Below are 20,252 nucleotides of genomic sequence, written 5' to 3' on the forward strand. Positions count from 1 at the left end.
AATATATATATATATATATATATATACATATATATATATATATATATATATATATATATATATATATATATATAGCTACTCCTCTATCCCTTTGAGATGTATTTCTTTCTTGCCTCAATAAACATACCTGAACCTGAACTTGACCTACACTCTCAGATAATATAATGAAGCTAACCATCAACAACAAACTCAACAAACACCACATCATCATGTAGAGGACTTCAACTTGGTCAACAAAATAGCCCCAAGTTGACAACTTGCTAAACAGCATGAACTCCTAATGCTAATGCTAATCCTCACAATCACCAAGCCCACACGAATTACTCAAACACCTGCTACAACCCTGTTTGAGTTGTAGCAGGTGTGCTAGTGCTAAGATTGGATCGGTATTGGTAAATAACTGTTGCCACATATGGACTAATATAACCGCCCCCCCCCCCTCTTGTCTCTGGTATAATCACTGACAGAACAACCGATCACAACTGCGAATAACTGTGTTAAGGTATGGATTAATGATTACCTAAGACATTAATCTTAACACTGACCTTAATCTTAACACTGACCTTAATCTTAACACTGACCTTAATCTTAAGGACTAAAGTCACTTAAGATTAGGTTTGTAATGTTAAGATCCGATGCTCATTTGTATTCATGGCACCTATACCCGGTGACGTCATTGTTTGTTGTTGTTGTAATAACCGCCATGAGGAGCGCACGTTCATTACTCTTGCTGATGACTTATAACAGTCTGAGTGTGTGGTTGGCACGAGACTTACATCTCAACGCTTAATGAGGCTGCTACCCTCTTGTTGTTTTCTTAGATTCAGCTACTCCGAGCAAAAACTTCCAAGTAGCACGGGCTATGGTGAGCCAGTAAGTGGAGGCTCTTTGGAGCCATTATCTGTCTCAATAGCTGATACTGGAGATCTGGGGATGGATGGGGGTCTTCATGATGAATTTCAGCCTCAGAGGGCTGGCTGTACCAGTTATGGAGCTGGTGGGGTTAGTGTAGACCTCTAGGTCTTCCCTTTTTTCTTTGACTGAGACTGGCTGAGCCGTGGTGTCGTTGGAGTTTGGTGATGTGGCCTCCATGAGGAGGTCTTGTACCGAGTAGGTGGCGTATTGTGCTGCGGCGGTGGAGCTCCTACTAAGATTTTCTCGTCTGAGGGGTCCGTAACCTCCGTAGTTGGTGATTTCGTCTTTCTTCTCGCAGCCTGAGGTAGGCTCAGGTGTCGTGTATTAGTGGTAGAAGCTATTTCAGGAGTGTTGGTGGTGCTGTTAGTATTTGTAGACAGCACGTCTGTTGAGGTGGTGATGGTAGGAGTGTTGGGAGCTGGGGAGGGAAATACCTCTGTGCCGCCCGGGTCTTGGGTCGTTCTGGAATCTGTGTTGAGATCGACCTCGTGGTGTGGTGTCGAGATCGTCCTCGACCTGGTGGTAGTCTCCGGAGTGGTAGTAGATCAGTCAGACTTACATCCAGAGCGATGATGGGGTCCAGGCTGTTGACTAAGAACAGCGCCTTGACGAATCGTTGATTGTCTGGTCCGGCAAGCCTCTCCGCTAGTTGAATAAGACCAGGGATAATGCCTGCACGTGATGCTAGGGACTGTGAGGGTGCTGGTTGGTCCTTAGGTCCCCAGTGTGGAGTGTGGATCTGATGGGAGGAGCCACTGTTTGGCAGGGCTGGTACGGTCGTAGTCTGTATCTGGCTTATAGAAGGAAGGCTCGGGAACTGGTCAGGTCTAAGGTCACGGCGACTTGCCTCTGGGTGGTCGGCGGTTTGGTGGTCTTCTCTTTAATTTTCTTCAGTTCCTGCTTCTTTCTTGTGCAGAGGAAGGAGGTGGCGGCGTGCTGTTCTCCACAGTTCGCGCATTTCTTGGTGGTGGCGGTACAGTCCTTGTCGTTGTGAGTGCCGGAGCAAGAGTTACACTTGGCCGTTTGTTCTGGACACTTGTTAGAGAAGTGCTCATAGACGAGGCACCTGTAGCACTGTCTCACGTTGTAGACCTTCTCCATGGCGATCTGGTTTGGGGAGGAGGTGATTCCAAAGCACTTGAACCCGTTCTTCACTGCTTCCTGGGCCTGTTCTGCTGTTTCGAAGGTTATTTTCATCGTGGGTCGAGTGGCGTCGGTAGTCTTGATGAGAAGAGCTGTCATCGCTTTCATAGTAGAGTTTTCTTTGTTCACTTGCCGCACTATGGTGTCCGGTGCCTCACCCGCTGACCAGCGGTTCAGCCTCTTCACTAATATCGTTTTCCCGGCAGTGAATTGTCTGGGAGGAATTGTTGAGAGGCTGGCCTCCAGTAGTGGGGACCCGGCGTTCCGGATCTTCTGTAGGTCCGCTTTTGTTATGACGATTACCGTGGCCTCGTTATCATGCACATGGACGTCAACTGGTCCCACTGATGTTTCCTTGTCAGTGGCTGCTATTTCGCGCTCAGAGCTCTTGTAGACTTCGAGGAGTCGCACTCTGTGTGTGTCATGTTCTCTGGTAATGCCTCAATGGCTCGGATTATCAGGAGCACCTGGAGTGTAGCGTGGTTTGCCTGCAAGAGTGGTGAACTGTTATCCTGTGTTGTTGTTTTAGATTCAGCTACTAGGAACAAAAAGTTCCAAGTAGCACGGGCTATGGTGAGCCCGTAGTGGACGTACCTGGCACGGTAATAGGGCTGTAACTTGCTTGGTCCAGTCATCTTATCCTTCTTGACCTTCTGACCAGGTCACCGCTATTACCGACTGCCAGTGCACCTTTATCTTGAGGTTATCTTGAGATGATTTTGGGGCTTTAGTGTCCCCGCGGCCCGGTCCTCAACCAGGCCTCCACCCCCAGGAAGCAGCCCGTGACAGCTGACTAACACCCAGGTACCTATTTTACTGCTAGGTAACAGGGTGAAAGGGTGAAATAGGGTGAAAGAAACTCTGCCCATTGTTTCTCGCCGGCGCCTGGGATCGAACTCGGGACCACAGGATCACAAGCCCAGCGTGCTGTCCGTTCGGCCGACCGGCTTTCTACGGAAGACTGCCGGTAATGTCTTCTACAGAATTATGGTCAGGTCTCCTCTCTGTGATCCCAATATTCTAACTGGAGTTGTCATTAATATGTACAAGAATGTAACAAGTCTTGTATATATCTCAAAAAAAAAACCATGTGTTCATGTGGATGGTGTCGCTCGCAACCCTCGCTATACCCCCAAGGAACGCGGCCAATGAGGCTGCTTACATCCAACCATTTATTGAGATCTAATTTTAATCCACTTAGAATTATTTTCTTAGTAAAGTTATCCTCGAAAGTAAAGATTTTCTTGTCAGCGAAAGTATTCAGAGAATTTATTAGAACCTCTTCCACTACCCTTCTAGTTCTAATATTATTACTTTTATAGATTATTTCACACTTTTTAAAATCAATATTGTGATCCTTTTCCCAACTCTGGTAAGTTACAGCACCGTTACCAGCCATCATCCTACACGGTGTCTTATGCTCTTCCCAACTCTGGTAAGTTACAGCACCGTACCAGCCATGATCCTACACCGTGTCTTAGGCTCTTCAATTCTAACTTCAAGTTTCTGCCCTGTTTCCCCCCCCCCCCCACACACACACACAGACTTCACTACACCCTCTACAAGGTAATATATAATCCCCGCCTGGATTTCTATCCTCTCCTACTCTATTCTTACTAATCCTTTCCCTAATTGTATTTGGGTAATTGAAAACGATTTTATGCCTTGTATCCGCTACCTTACGGGTCAGTTTACTTAAATGAGGGTTACATGACGATTTTAAAACTATTTTCTTACCAAGATTCCAAGTGCGTCTCTCAGTTACAGAGTGAAGGATGACTTTAGCCTTACTGTGGACGTCTTCACTGAACCACGAGGGATAATCTAGGTCCCAACAACCTCTTATATAAGTAAAAGTGGTTCTAGGTAAGACGGTCCACAAGTCCTATAAGCTCTTGGATAAAGACCGGTGAGTACACCGCTTAACTGAATTAGAATGATATGCACAAAATGTATATGAGTTTGTATGTGTCTTTTTCTTGTATGTACACCACATGGGCTGAACGGTAGAGTGACGGTCTCGCTTCATGCAGGTCGGCGTTCAATCCCCGACCGTCCAAGTGGTTGGGCAAAATTCCTTCCCCCTCGTCCCATCCCAAATCCTTATCCTGATCCCTTCCAAGTTCCATATAGTCGTAATGACTTGGTGCTTTCCCCTGAAAATTCCCTTCTCTTCTTGTCTGTACGGAGGGTAAACTGATCGTTGCTTTTACCTACACTAAAGTCCAGAAAGGGGAGACTTTTCTTACCTTAGTTTCCATAGTAAACTGTATGGAATGTTCTCGACTATTAAAAGGTCTTAATAGTGCGCGTCAGTTCAAGTTCAAGTACATTTATTTAGACAATAAAATACATGTCAAAGCGACAGAGTAGCTTAGGCTGTGTCTGCCCTCCTGCACCCCGTGTGTCTGTGTCTGCCCTCCTGCACCCCGTGTGTCTGTGTCTGCCCTCCTGCACCCCGTGTGTCTGTGTCTGCCCTCCTGCACCCCGTGTGTCTGTGTCTGCCCTCCTGCACCCCGTGTGTCTGTGTCTGCCCTCCTGCACCCCGTGTGTCTGTGTCTGCCCTCCTGCACCCCGTGTGTCTGTGTCTGCCCTCCTGCACCCCGTGTGTCTGTGTCTGCCCTCCTGCACCCCGTGTGTCTGTGTCTGCCCTCCTGCACCCCGTGTGTCTGTGTCTGCCCTCCTGCACCCCGTGTGTCTGTGTCTGCCCTCCTGCACCCCGTGTGTCTGTGTCTGCCCTCCTGCACCCCGTGTGTCTGTGTCTGCCCTCCTGCACCCCGTGTGTCTGTGTCTGCCCTCCTGCACCCCGTGTGTCTGTGTCTGCCCTCCTGCACCCCGTGTGTCTGTGTCTGCCCTCCTGCACCCCGTGTGTCTGTGTCTGCCCTCCTGCACCCCGTGTGTCTGTGTCTGCCCTCCTGCACCCCGTGTGTCTGTGTCTGCCCTCCTGCACCCCGTGTGTCTGTGTCTGCCCTCCTGCACCCCGTGTGTCTACTGTCTCACTCTATGGTACCTTTTTGTATAGAAATAAATAACCAGGACCTAGGCTGGTCCACTCGCGGATCAGCAAGCATGTGGATTTATACTTTTAAACTGGATATTGAAGAAGAAAAATTAGATGGATTTGGATTGGTAATTCATACAATGTTAACTGGCATTGCATATCTATATCAATCATAAATTAACCGGTACTATATTGGTATAACCATACTTGGCTTGGTGTGGCCATACCTGGAGCAGCCCAGCTTGGTGTGGCCATACCTGGAGCAGCCCAGCTTGGTGTGGCCATACCTGGAGCAGCCCAGCTTGGTGTGGCCATACCTGGAGCAGCCCAGCTTGGTGTGGCCATACCTGGAGCAGCCCAGCTTGGTGTGGCCATACCTGGAGCAGCCCAGCTTGGTGTGGCCATACCTGGAGCAGCCCAGCTTGGTGTGGCCATACCTGGAGCAGCCCAGCTTGGTGTGGCCATACCTGGAGCAGCCCAGCTTGGTGTGGCCATACCTGGAGCAGCCCAGCTTGGTGTGGCCATACCTGGAGCAGCCCAGCTTGGTGTGGCCATACCTGGAGCAGCCAAGCTTGGTGTGGCCATACCTGGAGCAGCCTAGCTTGGTGTGGCCATACCTGGAGCAGCCCAGCTTGGTGTGGCCATACCTGGAGCAGCCCAGCTTGGTGTGGCCATACCTGGAGCAGCCCAGCTTGGTGTGGCCATACCTGGAGCGGCCCAGCTTGGTGTGGCCATACCTGCAGCGGCTCAGCTTGGTGTGGCCATACCTGGAGCGGCCCAGCTTGGTGTGGCCATACCTGGAGCGGCCCAGCTTGGTGTGGCCATACCTGGAGCAGCCCAGCTTGGTGTGGCCATACCTGGAGCAGCCCAGCTAGGTGTGGCCATACCTGGAGCAGCCCAGCTTGGTGTGGCCATACCTGGAGCGGCCCAGCTTGGTGTGGCCATACCTGGAGCGGCCCAGCTTGGTGTGGCCATACCTGGAGCGGCCCAGCTTGGTGTGGCCATACCTGGAGCGGCCCAGCTTGGTGTGGCCATACCTGGAGCGGCCCAGCTTGGTGTTGCCATACCTGGAGCGGCCCAGCTTGGTGTGGCCATACCTGGAGCGGCCCAGCTTGGTGTGGCCATACCAGGAGCAGCCCAGCTTGGTGTGGCCATACCTGGAGCGGCCCAGCTTGGTGTGGCCATACCTGGAGCGGCCCAGCTTGGTGTGGCCATACCTGGAGCGGCCCAGCTTGGTGTGGCCATACCTGGAGCGGCCCAGCTTGGTGTGGCCATACCTGGAGCGGCCCAGCTTGGTGTGGCCATCCTGGAGCGGCCCAGCTTGGTGTGGCCATACCTGGAGCAGCCCAGCTTGGTGTGGCCATACCTGGAGCAGCCCAGCTTGGTGTGGCCATACCTGGAGCAGCCCAGCTTGGTGTGGCCATACCTGGAGCAGCCCAGCTTGGTGTGGCCATACCTGGAGCAGCCCAGCTTGGTGTGGCCATACCTGGAGCAGCCCAGCTTGGTGTGGCCATACCTGGAGCAGCCCAGCTTGGTGTGGCCATACCTGGAGCAGCCCAGCTTGGTGTGGCCATACCTGGAGCAGCCCAGCTTGGTGTGGCCATACCTGGAGCAGCCCAGCTTGGTGTGGCCATACCTGGAGCAGCCCAGCTTGGTGTGGCCATACCTGGAGCAGCCCAGCTTGGTGTGGCCATACCTGGAGCAGCCCAGCTTGGTGTGGCCATACCTGGAGCAGCCCAGCTTGGTGTGGCCATACCTGGAGCAGCCCAGCTTGGTGTGGCCATACCTGGAGCAGCCCAGCTTGGTGTGGCCATACCTGGAGCAGCCCAGCTTGGTGTGGCCATACCTGGAGCAGCCCAGCTTCGTGTGGCCATACCTGGAGCAGCCCAGCTTCGTGTGGCCATACCTGGAGCAGCCCAGCTTGGTGTGGCCATACCTGGAGCAGCCCAGCTTGGTGTGGCCATACCTGGAGCAGCCCAGCTTGGTGTGGCCATACCTGGAGCAGCCCAGCTTGGTGTGGCCATACCTGGAGCAGCCCAGCTTGGTGTGGCCATACCTGGAGCAGCCCAGCTTGGTGTGGCCATACCTGGAGCAGCCCAGCTTGGTGTGGCCATACCTGGAGCAGCCCAGCTTGGTGTGGCCATACCTGGAGCAGCCCAGCTTGGTGTGGCCATACCTGGAGCAGCCCAGCTTGGTGTGGCCATACCTGGAGCAGCCCAGCTTGGTGTGGCCATACCTGGAGCAGCCCAGCTTGGTGTGGCCATACCTGGAGCAGCCCAGCTTGGTGTGGCCATACCTGGAGCAGCCCAGCTTGGTGTGGCCATACCTGGAGCGGCCCAGCTTGGTGTGGCCATACCTGGAGCGGCCCAGCTTGGTGTGGCCATACCTGGAGCGGCCCAGCTTGGTGTGGCCATACCTGGAGCGGCCCAGCTTGGTGTGGCCATACCTGGAGCGGCCCAGCTTGGTGTGGCCATACCTGGAGCGGCCCAGCTTGGTGTGGCCATACCTGGAGCGGCCCAGCTTGGTGTGGCCATACCTGGAGCGGCCCAGCTTGGTGTGGCCATACCTGGAGCGGCGGGCATCAGACAGTCAGCAGCCGTCCACAGGAGGGTAGAGGGGGGGGGGGAGACGCTACACATACCCACAATCAGCTCAGGAACTGAACCTCCAACAGATAACAATGACCTCTCAAAATGTTGAAACTTCTAAAGCAAATTACCAAATATTGTGTAAAAGTTGTTCGCAAGCCGCAGTGTTGTCGTAACGAGTTTGAGAATATTATTAAGCACACGCAAGTATTGCAGGGGCCGAGGCGGCTCCAGAATTGATCAAACGCTAAACTATGCCTCAGAATATTATGGCAGCAAAAGGATCTTCAGAAAAAATGCATAGAATAGTCCACGACTGAGCAGGTTGGGCAATAAGTAGCTCAGGGTCAGGTCATAGTTTTAAGCTAGCTTAACTTAAATTATTATTAATTATTAATGTTGACCAGACCACACACTAGAAATTGAAGGGACGACGACGTTTCGCCTTTCGACAAACTAACACACTTCGTAGCAATCTAGTTCACACTGCTCCTCCTGCTTCTAACGCTGCTGGTGTCTACTCTATTTCCTGTTCGTCTTGTCCTCTCCAATACTTTGGTGATAATGGCCGTACACTGAATGACAGACTTAAAGAACACAAGAGAAGTGTTAAGTATGCAGACACTAACAATGCTCTCTTCTGTCATGTTAGGAATTCTAATCATCCCATTGATTGGTCTTCCTCCAAAATAATCTTTCCTGCCTCTACTCTACACAGACGCCGTCTTGTAGAATCGGCTCTTATTAACAATGTACCCAACATGAACTTGAGTCCTGGCTTTGTTGCTGTGGACTCTTCCCTTTCACAGTATATACTCAAATGCTCTAATCTTTCTAACAAACGTGACTTAACATAAGCTTTCCCCCTTCCATTTATTTCTTTCTTTCTCTTTCCCTTTCTTTCTCTCTTCTCCCTTTTTCTGTTCATTGTCTTCTCCTACGCTCCCTTGCTATCCTCTCCTTTTTCCTATTACTATCTCCTTCGGTGGTTATAATAGGAGCTGCCTCGTATGGGCCAATAGGCCTGCTGCAGTTCTCATTATTACTATCCCCTACACCTGACTTTCCTCCTCAGCTCTCTCTTGCCTATTTATTGCCTGTCCCTACCTCCTCATCACAATTGACTTGAGAATGGTCCAGGACGGACCGAAACGTCGTCGTCCCTTCAATTTCTAGTGTGTGGTCTGGTCAACATACGTCAGCCACGTTATTGTGACTCATCGCCTGCATAATTATTAATTATAAACAAAGCTGCCAAACAAATTAAATAAAATTCACTTTCACAGAGTGGTAGAGGGTTGGAACAAGTTAGGGGAGCAGGTGGTGGAGGCCAAGACCGTCAGTAGTTTCAAAGTGTTATATGACAAAGAGTGCTGGGAAGACGGGACACCACGAGCGTAGCTCTCATCCTGTAACTACACTTAGGTAATTACACTTAGGTAATTACAACCTCCATGTAAACTACACCTTGTATTTCCATCATGTTATTAATGTAAGTAAACAAGTGTACTGTTGCTACAAGTACTGACTCCATATTGTAATAGTCTGTGACTATCACCCTTAAGTGTAACATTTTGGGCATTATTTTCGTAGTTTCTATAACGATCTCTTTATGTTAACGTGTCTTAGCATTGTTTTACCCCCTCACACGTTTGGCTCAATTTGTTTGTCTTTTTATTATAAGTTTTGTGGGAAATGGTTAGTGTAGGAGAGGGTCCATTAGTGTAGCTCCTGGTACCGCAGGTGTACCATTAGTGTAGCTCCTGGTACCGCAGGTGTACCATTACTGTAGCTCCTGGTACCGCAGGTGTACCATTAGTGTAGCTCCTGGTACCGCAGGTGTACCATTAGTGTAGCTCCTGGTACCGCAGGTGTACCATTAGTGTAGCTCCTGGTACCGCAGGTGTACCATTAGTGTAGCTCCTGGTACCGCTGGTGTACCATTAGTGTAGCTCCTGGTACCGCAGGTGTACCATTAGTGTAGCTCCTGGTACCGCAGGTGTACCATTAGTGTAGCTCCTGGTACCGCAGGTGTACCATTAGTGTAGCTCCTGGTACCGCTGGTGTACCATTAGTGTAGCTCCTGGTACCGCTGGTGTACCATTAGTGTAGCTCCTGGTACCGCAGGTGTACCATTAGTGTAGCTCCTGGTACCGCAGGTGTACCATTAGTGTAGCTCCTGGTACCGCAGGTGTACCATTAGTGTAGCTCCTGGTACCGCTGGTGTACCATTAGTGTAGCTCCTGGTACCGCAGGTGTACCATTAGTGTAGCTCCTGGTACTGCAGGTGTACCATTAGTGTAGCTCCTGGAACCGCTGGTGTACCATTAGTGTAGCTCCTGGTACCGCTGGTGTACCATTAGTGTAGCTCCTGGTACCGCAGGTGTACCATTAGTGTAGCTCCTGGTACCGCAGGTGTACCATTAGTGTAGCTCCTGGTACCGCTGGTGTACCATTAGTGTAGCTCCTGGTACCGCAGGTGTACCATTAGTGTAGCTCCTGGTACCGCTGGTGTACCATTAGTGTAGCTCCTGGTACCGCAGGTGTACCATTAGTGTAGCTCCTGGTACCGCAGGTGTACCATTAGTGTAGCTCCTGGTACCGCAGGTGTACCATTAGTGTAGCTCCTGGTACCGCTGGTGTACCATTAGTGTAGCTCCTGGTACCGCAGGTGTACCATTAGTGTAGCTCCTGGTACCGCAGGTGTACCATTAGTGTAGCTCCTGGTACCGCAGGTGTACCATTAGTGTAGCTCCTGGTACCGCTGGTGTACCATTAGTGTAGCTCATGGTACTGCAGGTGTACCATTAGTGTAGCTCCTGGTACCGCTGGTGTACCATTAGTGTAGCTCCTGGTACCGCTGGTGTACCATTAGTGTAGCTCCTGGTACCGCAGGTGTACCATTAGTGTAGCTCCTGGTACCGCTGGTGTACCATTAGTGTAGCTCCTGGTACCGCAGGTGTACCATTAGTGTAGCTCCTGGTACCGCTGGTGTACCATTAGTGTAGCTCCTGGTACCGCAGGTGTACCATTAGTGTAGCTCCTGGTACCGCTGGTGTACCATTAGTGTAGCTCCTGGTACCGCAGGTGTACCATTAGTGTAGCTCCTGGTACCGCAGGTGTACCATTAGTGTAGCTCCTGGTACCGCAGGTGTACCATTAGTGTAGCTCCTGGTACCGCTGGTGTACCATTAGTGTAGCTCCTGGTACTGCAGGTGTACCATTAGTGTAGCTCCTGGTACCGCTGGTGTACCATTAGTGTAGCTCCTGGTACCGCAGGTGTACCATTAATGTAGCTCCTGGTACTGCAGGTGTACCATTAGTGTAGCTCCTGGTACTGCAGGTGTACCATTAGTGTAGCTCCTGGTACCGCAGGTGTACCATTAGTGTAGCTCCTGGTACCGCTGGTGTACCATTAGTGTAGCTCCTGGTACTGCAGGTGTACCATTATTGTAGCTCCTGGTACCGCTGGTGTACCATTAGTGTAGCTCCTGGTACCGCTGGTGTACCATTAGTGTAGCTCCTGGTACTGCAGGTGTACCATTAGTGTAGCTCCTGGTACCGCAGGTGTACCATTAGTGTAGCTCCTGGTACCGCAGGTGTACCATTAGTGTAGCTCCTGGTACCGCTGGTGTACCATTAGTGTAGCTCCTGGTACTGTAGGTGTACCATTATTGTAGCTCCTGGTACTGTAGGTGTACCATTATTGTAGCTCCTGGTACTGTAGGTGTACCATTAGTGTAGCTCCTGGTACTGTAGGTGTACCATTAGTGTAGCTCCTGGTACTGTAGGTGTACCATTAGTGTAGCTCCTGGTACCGCAGGTGTACCATTAGTGTAGCTCCTGGTACTGCAGGTGTACCATTAGTGTAGCTCCTGGTACTGCAGGTGTACCATTAGTGTAGCTCCTGGTACTGTAGGTGTACCATTAGTGTAGCTCCTGGTACTGTAGGTGTACCATTAGTGTAGCTCCTGGTACTGTAGGTGTACCATTATTGTAGCTCCTGGTACTGTAGGTGTACCATTAGTGTAGCTCCTGGTACCGCAGGTGTACCATTAGTGTAGCTCCTGGTACTGTAGGTGTACCATTAGTGTAGCTCCTGGTACCGCAGGTGTACCATTAGTGTAGCTCCTGGTACTGTAGGTGTACCATTAGTGTAGCTCCTGGTACCGCAGGTGTACCATTATTGTAGCTCCTGGTACTGTAGGTGTACCATTAGTGTAGCTCCTGGTACCCCAGGTGTACCATTAGTGTGTGTAGCTCCTGGTACCGCTGGTGTACCATTAGTGTAGCATTAACACATATAATGCTAGATACATATGTAAGTGAGTAATTAGTAAAGGTGTGGCCACCTTTACTAATGTAAATGGTGTTATTTAGGATTACTAATACATAGGCAATATGCCTCCTTCGTTATTATTGTTAAGTGCATCACTTATAATTCTGGGATGAATTTTGTAGCCTTGTGTATTTGATATACTTACGACTGTGGTCGGGTGTGTGTCCCTACTTAAGTAGAATACGTATACAAGTATAGTTATTAAGGTGACTTAACATGTATCTCTGCACTTGCATCACACAGCCTGCATCGCCCAGTTGCACACCCTGTCAACAACAGTGGCAACTTACTAGCAACTCCAGTTGCAGATATTTATTTAAATTAATACAATTTATATCGCGTATGTTTGGCCACCCGCTGACAGTGGCTCCTTTAGTGTAGGTAACTCGTGTTCCTGCAGGTGTTCACTTGTCTCGTGTTCCTTGTACACACACTCTGGGAATTAACATTATTGTTATTGTAACTAACATTGTAAACAACATTACTAATACACAGAGCAAGAGTTACAGACTCATTTGTATGGATACCATCACACAGGTGTTGTCCACCAAGATCACAGGGACAAGGCCGCCAAGACCGCACGTGATAACCTGAGAGTGAATCCGATCTAAACATTCCCGCCTCTCGTGAGACAACAACAACACATAAGGGAGGGCAGCAGCGTCGCTGACACAGGGGCCAGGGACCACGCGTATAAAGAGCTGTGACAGGACCAAGAAAAGAACACTGTTTTTCCCAAAAACGGTGGGTTTTCTGAGTGGAAGAGAACGTATGTCTGGAAGCTGACTTTAACCGCCCCAAGCTGCGCGCACATTGAGTCGAGGTTATATAAACCGGGTCGGAGACGGCGTGGCCCCTCTTCCAAGCCAGCAGCTGCTCTTACAAAACGTGTGACACTGTAACAATGTCTGGGATATCTATATTTACTGCAAGTAATGGTCTCACAGTGGTGACCATTGCAGGAGTAACTCTGGTCGCCTTACCCGAGGCCGCAACAACCAGGATATTGATGACAAAACCCGCTCACTTTTCCTGCATTAAATACAATGACAAGCTCAGTAAACTTAGGAGTATCAAGGAGAATATTGATGGAACAATTGATGAGAATAACGCTGGAAGTATAGACGCAGCAGTAGAGGAAGTAATGCGTGAGGATAATATAGAGGAAATAATAAAGGGCGCGCAGGAAGGTCACGAGATAACAAAAGAGCAGCGGCAGGAACACAATTTAGTTGTGGAAACAATTTATGGACCTGAAACGATCAACAGGAAATACTGGTACAGGCATCGTCCCCGTGGCAGGTTATCTTGAGGTTATCTTGGGATGATTTCGGGGCTTAGCGTCCCCGCGGCCCGGTCCTTGGCCAGGCCTCCTTTTCGTTACACCTCCGTCCCCCAGGAAGCCGCCCGTAGCAGCTGTCTAACTCAAAGGTATCAATTTACTGTCAGGTAACAGGGGCATCAGGGTGAAAGACACATTTTGCACATTTCTCTCCGCCTCCACCGGGGATCGAACCCTGGTATATCAGGACTACGAATCCGAAGCGCTGTCCAACCTGCTGTCAGGCGCCCGTGTCAGGTGTTCAGGAGACTTGTGCAGGTGTTTTGCAGGTTTTGCAGGTGAAGGAGACTTGTGCAGGGTGAAAGAAACTCTGCCCATTGTTTCTCGCTGGCGCCCGGGATCGAACCCAGGACCACAGGATCACAAGTCCAGTGTGCAGTCCGCTCGGCCGACCGGCTCCCTTATGTTACCCCAATTTTTTTATTTTTTATTCCTTCTTTCAACACAATTTATACCTAATCCCGATTACTATTAAGTTTTAGTCTAAGTGTTCCCCCTCCTCACCACACCTTGCCCGACACGCTGTGAGTACTAGTGGGTTTAGGTGTTGTGTGTACTACCTCTACCTATACATCCAACATTATGTTTGTAAATAAACTATGTATGTACTTTTCATGAATAAAATTTATTTATTATTATTTATTTATTAATCAGTAAGTAAGTGTTTAAAGAAGGCACCAAGCCGGGAAGGCTATGGAGCACCATTGTGTGTAACAATAAACCATTTTTTTTTTTTGACAAATAATGCACCTGTATGGTAAAACAAATCCTGTCAGCTGTAAAAATATTGATGCAGTTATTTAAATAAAAAATATAATGAAAAAAGTATTACTGGTTTATTTTTATCCTATCTTTTTGTACTCTACAGTATATCCAAAGAAGTGAAAAATTGAGACATAATGCACAATTTAATGAATGATTAAAAAATGATTAGCAGTTCAAAAGAAATATGACTATTATATATCAACATGAGATCTTAATGATCCATGGTTAACATGATTTAATAAGGATAATAATGGTAATAATACAAACTATAATTTAAAATCTTTATTACTGATATTTTTATTAAGAAGTCTAGGTATACACATTAATGTGCGGCTACCCTATTCTATATGGAATGTTATACAGTGTAGATAAAAAACTAGCTATAAGTTTATCTAATTCTCCCATCTCACAAGATGGTTAGGCATACATAGAATCAAGGGAGAAAATACCAGCCTCAATACAAAAAACAAATCAACTCTGACTAAACAACAACTTCACGATTTTCACAAGAGGTAAGCACTGAATCATGGAAACATTATATTATAATTACTCTTACCAGTTTCTACAAGACTCCTCTCAAACAATGTATTTTTTAACATGTTTAGGTATACACAGCAATGTGCTGCTTCCCTATTCTGTATGAAGGACCACACAGTGTAGATCAAAAACCAGCTACAAGCTCACCCAACATCCTCACCTCACAGGATGGCCAGTCATACATGGAATTAGGAGAGAACAAAATACTTAATGCTGATCTATTAGCCTCCACTGGCAAAATCTGGGTGCAGCACAAGAATATCTTCCAATATTCCTGAGTGTATGAAGTAATTACAGAGCTGAAAGTACCTCATACCATTTGGTATGAAGTCACTGATAACAGGGCAATCACAGATATAGTGTTGGAGAGTATGTCCTCTAAAGTAGGACTGAAAAACCAGATGTTTTTTTCCAACAAGAGGGTTATAAACCCATGGAACTGCCTACCCGCTGAAGCCGTAAATGCCAAATTCCAGCTAAAAAATATCATTAAGACAATTGGCGGGCCCTTTAACAAGCCGCCGGCTTTCTGTCCTCTTCGAGGTCACTAGATAGTTAGTGGCCCTTGGGTAAATTCAGTAAATATATACAATAATTGTCAGCGCATCTTCCGAGCAACAATGACAGCTACACAGTATCTCTTAGAATTACGTAGGTAAACAACAAATGTAACATATTTGTTTACTACAATGTCGGTGCTGGCTGTAGAAGTTGAAAAAACATTGTTTTACTTCGAAATATACTAATTTTATAAGAAAATTCGACGTAAATAGGAGGCAGTAGAGCTCCTATAAGCCAGCGCTAAATCTTCAATATGAAGAATGTTGCTGCTCTCTGATTGGCCAAACGAAACACAGTAGTGACCTCTATCGGCACGCAGGTGAACCAGACCCAGAACCCAAATATCTTCCTAAGTGGCCCTACTTGAATTGCACTTAAGCATCTTCTTAGGGCATACCTAGGAACCTTCGTAGCAAACCTACTTACGAAGAAATACATGGAGCTTTGTGAATCTAGATCCTGTTTGTTAAACGATTTGGCGGGTCGTATTCCAGGGAAAATTAAATTAGAATTAAGGACCTGCCTGGAACGCTATGTGTTCAAGTGGCTTTACAAGAATGTAAATAAATGTAATGTATAAACTGAATGTAAAATACATGAATGTAAATATAAATAAAGTGAAAAAATGTAATTCCCGTTCCGTCACCTTGACAGTCAAGTTGGTAATTTCCTCTTACTGTTGATTCTTCATATATAAAAAGTTTTCCTTTATAAATATTTATCAAATCCTCAATGTTCACTAAACTGCGCATAAGGCCTCAATTTCTTAGGTCTTCCTCAGTAAATCCTTTGAAATGTGTCGCACATGTTGGCAGCTAAGTGTCCATGGTGGCGGCCATTTTCTTTGTTTTGGTTCGTCTGCTTCAGTGTGACGCCTGCCATAAGCCTTCCCAAATTTGTATATCTTCTTTCAGACAATCGCCACTCCACTTTCTACAACTTGATCTTGGAATGCTTAAAATAGTCGGGACACCACTTGCTGACCTCTCACCCCCGCTATCACCCCCGCTATCACATAGATAATGATGACTATCATTCGGCTCCCTGTGACGTGCTCTCACTGTTTGTGTTTGTGTGTTTATTTGTTTTGCAGACTGGTATGTATTTTCTTACTAATCTAATAAAGAATAAGTGAACAGTAATATCTGACTGCGTCCACTTACTCTTAATGGCGGGTCAAGTGAGCATGAAGGTTGAACTGACATTCAATTAAGTCCAAATTGGGCAGCAGAACACTATTATTTCTCAAGATATTTATCTGTATGATGAAAACCTTTGGACACTGTCTTCCTTCAGCCTGGTTATCAGTGTTCTCAAAGATAACCACGTAAGGCGGCACATCACACAGTGTCTTATCTTGCTCCAACGATGCATACCTCTCTTGATAATATGAGCGTGTACACTACTGTACTTTTATTACTTAAATCACCAGAAACGATGATTAGGAGTATTTACCTGAATTTACCTGAGGGTTTGTCGCCTCAACGAGGACAGGAAGCCGGCGACTTGTCTCCAGCTTAGACTTGACCAGTCTCCGTGGTGGAGTGGTTAGACACTCGCCTGGCGTTCCGCGAGCGCTATGTCATGGGTTCGTATCCTGGCCGGGGAGGAGTTACTGGGCGCAAATCCTTAACTGTAGCCTCTGTTTAACGCAACAGTAAAATGTGTACTTGGTTGTAAAAACGATTCTTCGCGGCGGGGATCGTATTCCAGGGACCTGCCCGAAACGCTACGCGTACTAGTGGCTGTACAAGAATGTAACAACTCTTCTATATATCTCAAAAAAAAAAAAATCACAAAAGGAACCTCCATTTACAGAATCGGCGGGTAGGCGGTTCCATGGGTTTATAACCCTGTGGGTGCAAAGGAATCTCCAGTCTTCAGTAATACAGTACGGCTTGTGGAGCATTACACCGTTGCTCCTTGTTTGTGTTACACCTCACCTGCTGATGTAGGCATCACCTTCCTCACAACTGTTCACTATTTGAACAGTTTCAATGAGATCTGTCCTATTTTGTCCTGTCCTATTTTGTCCTGTCCTATTTTGTCCTGTCCTATTTTGTCCTGTCCTATTTTGTCCTGTCCTATTTTGATCTGTCCTATTTTGTCCGGTTTGTAGTGTTGCCAACTCTGAGACTCTCAACCTTCATGATATTAACTCAAGCTGGTGATGGTCCCGGTGATGGTCCCGGTGATGGTCCCGGTGATGGTCCCGGTGATGGTCCCGGTGATGGTCCTGGTGATGGTCCTGGTGATGGTCCCGGTGATGGTCCTGGTGATGGTCCTGGTGATGGTCCCAGTGATGGTCCTGGTGATGGTCCCGGTGATGGTCCTGGTGATGGCCCCAGTGATGGTCCCGGTGATGGTCCTGGTGATGGTCCCAGTGATGGTCCCGGTGATGGTCCCGGTGATGGTCCTGGTGATGGTCCCAGTGATGGTCCCAGTGATGGTCCCGGTGATGGTCCCGGTGATGGCCCCAGTGATGGTCCCGGTGATGGTCCCGGTGATGGTCCTGGTGATGGCCCCAGTGATGGTCCCGGTGAAGGTCCTGGTGATGGTCCTGGTGATGGTCCTGGTGATGGTCCCGGTGATGGTCCCAGTGATGGTCCTGGTGATGGTCCTGGTGATGGTCCCAGTGATGGTCCCTGTGATGGTCCCAGTGATGGTCCCAGTGATGGTCCCAGTGATGGTCCTGGTGATGGTCCCGGTGATGGTCCCAGTGATGGTCCCAGTGATGGTCCCAGTGATGGTCCTGGTGATGGTCCCGGTGATGGTCCTGGTGATGGTCCCTGTGATGGTCCCGGTGATGGTCCCGGTGATGGTCCCGGTGATGGTCCCAGTGATGGTCCCGGTGATGGTCCCGGTGATGGTCCCGGTGATGGTCCTGGTGATGGTCCTGGTGATGGTCCCTGTGATGGTCCTGGTGATGGTCCCGGTGATGGTCCCGGTGATGGTCCTGGTGATGGTCCCTGTGATGGTCCTGGTGATGGTCCCGGTGATGGTCCCGGTGATGGTCCCAGTGATGGTCCTGGTGATGGTCCCAGTGATGGTCCCAGTGATGGTCCCGGTGATGGTCCCGGTGATGGTCCTGGTGATGGTCCTGGTGATGGTCCCTGTGATGGTCCCAGTGATGGTCCCGGTGATGGTCCCGGTGATGGTCCCAGTGATGGTCCCGGTGATGGTCCCGGTGATGGTCCCGGTGATGGTCCTGGTGATGGTCCTGGTGATGGTCCCTGTGATGGTCCCAGTGATGGTCCCAGTGATGGTCCTGGTGATGGTCCCAGTGATGGTCCCTGTGATGGTCCCAGTGATGGTCCCAGTGAGGGTCCCTGTGATGGTCCCAGTGATGGTCCCAGTGATGGTCCCAGTGATGGTCCCTGTGATGGTCCCAGTGATGGTCCTGGTGATGGTCCCAGTGATGGTCCCAGTGATGGTCCCTGTGGGGTGTTTATCTAGACACACTTTCATGTCATCGCTCTACATTACTATCAAGGACCAAGTCATTCGTGTATGAGCCGCCTGCTTGGCCGCGCATCTCATATCTAACCCAAGACACTAAATTAGGTCGAGAGGAATTAATTTTCTCCGTAATCTTATCAAATGTTCCGCCGCTGAACAGGTTGACGACGGCACTGCCTCAGGTTTAAACTAAAGGGTTCTCCAAAGGTGACTTTTACTGGTGGAAAAGCGGCATGTTGCTTCAACGGTGAATTGTGGCCGTAATCAGAAGGGAAATTTGTGTACTTGAATCGATAGGGAAGTGGCTCCTTGAGGAGAGAGCCGGAGTGCTTCTGATATCTGTAGCAGGTGTTGTGCAAGTCTTGCTCTCATCTTCACTCTCTTCTAAGATAAAGGTTGTCTCACACGCAGTCTTATCCTTATAACTTTGCAGTGCCTAGGTAAAATGTCTGGATTTATTTTGCTGTATTTCATTAGTTTTGTATCATCAGCAAACGACAGAGCCAGTTTCCTCTGTGAGGTCGTTAATGTACATTAGCCACAATATGGACCCCTAGCACCGACCCTTCAGAACTCCACTCATTTCCTTTCTCCGTTCTGATATGACTGTGATCGTTTGCTTCCTTCATGAGAGGTGCTCCCCCACCTCCCTCACACACCAGCCTGCCAGCCAGCCTGCGTCTCTCCCTCGAGAAGGAGTATCCTATACCTATATGGTAGAGTATCCAATGTTCTTTTATAATACTCAAGGAAAATGCAGTCTGTCTAGTTCTCTCTTTGTTGTCCAGCTTGCATCATGTGAGAGAAGTGGTCAATGTGTGTGTGACTGGAGGCAGTGTCGTCTTGTCAGCACATGCGGGTGTCTTCACCAGCGAGAGGTCAAGTACTTTTTTTTTTTGAGATATATACAAGAGTTGTTACATTCTTGTAGAGCCACTAGTACGCGTAGCGTTTCGGGCAGGTCCCTGGAATACGATCCCCTGCCGCGAAGAATCGTTTTTTCATCCAAGTACACATTTTACTGTTGCGTTAAACAGAGGCTACAGTTAAGGAATTGCGCCCAGTAAATCCTCCCCGGCCAGGATACGAACCCATGACATAGCGCTCGCGGAACGCCAGGCGAGTGTCTTACCACTACACCACGGAGACTACTGTGGCTCGCCTGCTGTGTTCTGCAGTCACCGCTCTCCAATATGGGCGAGTATTATTTACCCTGTTCTCTTATGCCACGCTGTTTCTACTATAGAGCAAATATTACCTTAGGGAGTAAACAAGTAATCTAATTCGAGAAAAAGGTACTAAGATTGTATGACATTTGCATTTCTGAGTCATGATCTAAGTTGCACCCATAGCTTCTTGCATGCTAGTGCCATGCTTGTAGTGTTAATGCTACTTTCCAATGTCTTGCTGTGGGGAGGCCAAGTGTGTATAGTGTACTCTCACTCCAACACACAAGATGATACTGGAGACTGAGGTCTTACAAAGATCTACACCAACTCCACAAATGGTCAGAAGACTGGCAAATGGTTTTTAATATCGAAAAATTGAACACGTTGCAAGTGGGGCATAACAACCCACGTCAGAACTACCACATTAACTTAC

General features: G+C 48.5%; 2 protein-coding genes across 2 annotated transcripts; one reads left to right on the top strand and one right to left on the bottom strand.

Moving 5' to 3' along the window:
• The first annotated feature begins 2,197 nt into the window (after nucleotides 1–2,197).
• LOC138350100 (glutamine-rich protein 2-like) lies at nucleotides 2,198–7,759 on the top strand. The gene is made up of 4 exons (XM_069300393.1): nucleotides 2,198–2,333; nucleotides 5,296–5,634; nucleotides 5,716–6,354; nucleotides 6,405–7,759. Exons 1-4 carry the CDS (start codon nucleotides 2,198–2,200, stop codon nucleotides 7,757–7,759), a joined length of 2,469 nt encoding a protein of 822 aa, XP_069156494.1.
• A 9,586-nt stretch (nucleotides 7,760–17,345) lies between these two features.
• LOC138350101 (uncharacterized) lies at nucleotides 17,346–18,659 on the bottom strand. The gene has a single exon (XM_069300394.1). The coding sequence runs from the start codon at nucleotides 18,657–18,659 to the stop codon at nucleotides 17,346–17,348; it is 1,314 nt and encodes a 437-aa protein (XP_069156495.1).
• Nucleotides 18,660–20,252: the final 1,593 nt, after the last annotated feature.

The sequence above is a fragment of the Procambarus clarkii genome, chromosome 44 (genome assembly GCF_040958095.1).
Source record: "Procambarus clarkii isolate CNS0578487 chromosome 44, FALCON_Pclarkii_2.0, whole genome shotgun sequence".
NCBI lineage: Eukaryota > Metazoa > Arthropoda > Malacostraca > Decapoda > Cambaridae > Procambarus > Procambarus clarkii.

Bases quoted from the DNA above. Each gene is read 5' to 3' on its own strand.
- LOC138350100 (XM_069300393.1), top strand. From the start codon at position 2,198: ATGGTGTCCGGTGCCTCACCCGCTGACCAGCGGTTCAGCCTCTTCACT. The intron at 2,334-5,295 runs GTAGGTCCGCTT...TACCTGGAGCAG, and splicing joins CCCGGCGTTCCGGATCTTCT to CCCAGCTTGGTGTGGCCATA. The intron at 6,355-6,404 runs GTGTGGCCATCC...TACCTGGAGCAG, and splicing joins ACCTGGAGCGGCCCAGCTTG to CCCAGCTTGGTGTGGCCATA.
- LOC138350101 (XM_069300394.1), bottom strand. From the start codon at position 18,659: ATGAAAGTGTGTCTAGATAAACACCCCACAGGGACCATCACTGGGACC.